The sequence below is a fragment of the Mauremys reevesii genome, linkage group 12 (assembly GCF_016161935.1).
Source record: "Mauremys reevesii isolate NIE-2019 linkage group 12, ASM1616193v1, whole genome shotgun sequence".
NCBI lineage: Eukaryota > Metazoa > Chordata > Testudines > Geoemydidae > Mauremys > Mauremys reevesii.
This window is the reverse complement of record NC_052634.1, coordinates 3,815,643-3,819,474: the sequence shown is the minus strand read 5'-3', so window position 1 is coordinate 3,819,474 and position 3,832 is coordinate 3,815,643. Positions and strand designations below refer to the sequence as shown.

At 42.6% G+C, this 3,832-nt stretch overlaps 1 protein-coding gene across 1 annotated transcript; it reads left to right on the top strand.

Annotated features, from left to right (window-relative positions):
• The first annotated feature begins 340 nt into the window (after positions 1–340).
• On the top strand, positions 341–3,446 carry LOC120375804 (nicotinamide N-methyltransferase-like). The gene is made up of 3 exons (XM_039496742.1): positions 341–678; positions 2,206–2,413; positions 2,978–3,446. Exons 1-3 carry the CDS (start codon positions 513–515, stop codon positions 3,411–3,413), a joined length of 810 nt encoding a protein of 269 aa, XP_039352676.1. The 5' UTR covers positions 341–512; the 3' UTR covers positions 3,414–3,446.
• The last annotated feature ends 386 nt before the right edge of the window (positions 3,447–3,832 follow it).

Sequence of the window (3,832 nt, the reverse complement as noted above, 5' to 3'; positions counted from 1 at the left end):
TGCTGCAGCAGGAGGTATGATCATCTATGTGCTGCTGAAGTTGATCTTCACATGACTCTCCTTTCTCTCTTCACCCACACACTAGAGCACTGAAGTTGGTGACAGACTCTCACCTAATCTCAGGACCCTCCCACTGTGCACGTACCCAACTTGGGAGCTCTGGAAGGGGTGAGGCTGGCATGGTGATATGAGCTATTCACAGAACGCTGTACCCTGCTGCAGCTTGGGATTCCTTTAGGGCCCTGTAACCTGCTCAGTAGTTGTGAAAAGGAAATGGGTTTAAAAAGGTATAAAAGAACAGAAAGCAGTACATCTAAAGGTAAATACCACTGGGCTGCGATCCAGGGTTGCTCTCAGGTTTCAGGCCCAAGAAAGCGTTAAAAGGCAGAGTGATGCAATTTTTCAACACTGTTTACAAAGCTTCTGGAAAGAGTTAAAAGCCCGAGTTCAGATTCTGGGCTATCAGGATCCGCTGACTGTGCATGGAAACCTAGGGAAAAGCAACGCATTGTATGTGCAGATTCGGAGTGAGCACCATGACTGACTTCACCGGAGGCGACGTTTACCAGGCAGAATTTGACCCAAAGGCCTTTCTGGAATATTTTAAGTTTGGGGACACCTGGAGAGATGACTTTCTTATCTTCATCCTGAAACAATACTGTAAAACCTTCACTTCAGGTATGGCCTGGAGGTGGGATTTGGGACTCATCCCTGGCTTGTCTATCCCTGTCTGTGACATCAGAAACCAGGTTATTATCATGGCTGCTTTTGGCCTGGGTTGTGGTGAAGTATCCTATAATGTGCCTTAGTTATTTGGTTTCCAGGGTCACTCCTATCTGATGTGCAACGAACATGCTAGGGCAGTTCATCAAGTCTCACCTTGCGGCACAGGGGGGCTGAGGATCTTCAGCAAGTGTTTCTAGCTAAAAAGCCCATTAAATAGGCTAAATGTTATTGTTCAGCCTTTGGAAGTACCACAGATCCTCAGACAGCTTTCCCCATCCTCCTCTGTCTGCAAGCATCCATGCAGTACGGCCTTGGTCTGAGACTCACCACACCTGAGTTCTGTTCTCAAGCCCGCCACTGACCTTCCCTTTGACCCTGGGCAACTCACATCACTGCTTTGTGCCTCATTTGTAAAACAGGGATAACAACATTAGTGTTCCGGTCCAAAGTGCTTGGAGCTGTATAAATGTAAAGCACTAGACAGAAAAGTTAGTTATTATTAATTATTATCTAGCACATTTCCCCATAGCCTTCTCCTGGGAGTAGAAATGAGGTTCTTTATGAAGAACTTCAACTCTGTTCAAAAATCACCCCTGCAGTTAAATTATTAAATATACTTGCTTGCATCCCTTATTACGGAGTAGATGTGATGCAAATTTTAATACCGTTTACAAAGCTGTTGGATTGCAAATGCCAGCTATAATGCATCACATTGTACATTTTCTATTTCTAACAATTACTGCAGCCCCAGAGACACATGGTGTAAGCCTGGGAATTGTCTTTAAGTACAAAGCAACATCTAAGTTTGGTATTGCACAGCTCAGGGGACTGGTAATAGAATTAGAGCATCTTGCATTACAGAAAAACTAAAACTGAATAGAAATGTAAGTGCAATAAAAAGCACATACTAAGTATCAAACCAGAATGAAATGGAACTGAATGCAGGAGACTAGACAGAAGAAAATTACTAACACTTGCTAATTGGAAACATTAATATGTCTTTGCTCTGTATCAATTAATTTATATGTTGCAGAGGAAGAGTTTATGTGATGACACAAGGTGAGAGTCAGTGGTGAATCAGGTCCATGGTGTGAAGTCCTATAACAGCCTAGTCAATAATTCTTATTGAGGACACCTCTGCCTAATGTACAATGGTATTCTTACACCTACAAAAAGAGCACTCATTCTGTATACATCTTCCATGCAGCGTCAACATTGTCATCTTCTTTACTGCTGTCTGGATTAGTTTAGATTTGCAGGAGAGTATATGAAGTTAATTTGCATGTCAAGAAGCATTGAGGACTTGCAGTCAAAACTTGGTAACGCTGAAATCACTAGGCGTTTGGCCATTACCTTCAATGGAGGCAAAATTTAGCTCTAGATGTAGTAAAACTAAATCAACTAAGTATAATTGAGATGAAGTTGCATTTAGTCTGGTTAAGGTGCAATGAGCTCCAGGAATTCTGTATTCTGAACCAGGTGTGGTGAAAGGGGACACCCTGATTGATATTGGCAGTGGCCCCAATATCCACCAGCTCCTCTCCGCCTGCGAGTCCTTTAAGGAGATCATCGCTTCAGACTATACATACCGGAACCACCAGGAACTGGAGAAATGGCTGAAGAATGAGCCAGGAGCATTTGACTGGACTCCAGTGGTGGAATACGTGTGTGAGCTAGAGGGAAACAGGTATGGGGCTGGAAAAAACAGATTTCCTACATCCCTTGTGTATTGCTTAGTCTGTCTATGCAGCATCATCTACTTATGCTGATCAGCAATATAATCAGTGGTGAATACAGGCAGAATTGTTGGGGAGAAAATAGAAAGCTGGAGGAATGTGGTTTTCAGTCATGATAGAGTCTGTATAGGGTTCCCTGTGGGTCTCAGTATCAGAGACCTTGGAGAGAGCTATCAGCTGGTAAAGTGTTGCTGAAGTAAATTCACCTGTTTTCTGATTTTCTTACAAAACCACAATTCAATCAGGGGGCCCACTGAAAAAGTAGCCAGAGTTCATGACCCTGTTAGCAAATTCGAATGAGTTCTGAGCAAAATGTGGTGGCTTTCCGGCATATCTTAAAACTGACCCAGGGAAAAGGGAACTAAAGATAAAGTTAACACAAGGTCCTACAAATAGACATCAGCTAGCAAACAATGTTTTCCTCCTAATAGTCACACCTATATCATAGAAAGACACTGAAATGCAGATAACCCTTTGGAGTTCATCTTGTATTGTATATGTGTATGTCTCTGTAGGGAGAAGGCGGCTGAGAAAGAGGCAAAATTAAGGAAAACCATCAAACAAGTTCTAAAATGTGATGTCCACCAAAGCAACCCCATGGATCCAATTGTCCTGCCTCCAGCTGACTGCCTCATTTCATCACTGTGCTTGGAAGCTGCTTGCAAAGATCTGAACACTTACCGCAATGCTCTGAAGAACATCAACTCTCTGTTAAAGCCAGGAGGGCACTTGGTGCTGAGTGGAGATTTGGGCTGCAGTTTCTTCATGGTTGGCCCCAAAAGGTTCTCGTGTTTGGTCCTCGGAGAGGAATTTCTGAGGGAAGTCCTCAGTGACACTGGCTTCATCATTCAGGAGTTTGAGGTTCTCTTCAGGGGTGATGATATCATCGATGACAGCTCTGATTTCTCTGGGATGTACTTCATTCTCGCTCGCAAAGAGGAAGCAATATAAATCCTTTGGGGAGTACGGGTAAAGGAAATCCTCCCCGAAGGAACAGAGCTAATATTACTAATAAACATAACAATGAAATCAATGCAGTATTTTCTCCATCCATGTTAAATACATTAACCCTTTGTTGTGAAATACACAATGCCCATGACAAATGAAGGAGGATATAAGCAGCTAAATTGCTGCTGCAGGATGCACTTAACTGAGGAAATGCTTCCCTGCAGGATGAGTTCCGACAGACAATTTTGGTTGCTATTTTTTTTAATTTATTGCAATTTTTGAACAACTTTTACCCAAGTTCTGCTTTGGTTCTTGATATTTGCCAAAGAAAAGCTCCAATGAGCTACATAGTGAGAGGAATGGTTTTGTTTCTGTAAACATGCTTAGCTCCTCATATTAGTTTGATGGGTGCTCTTCTTGTG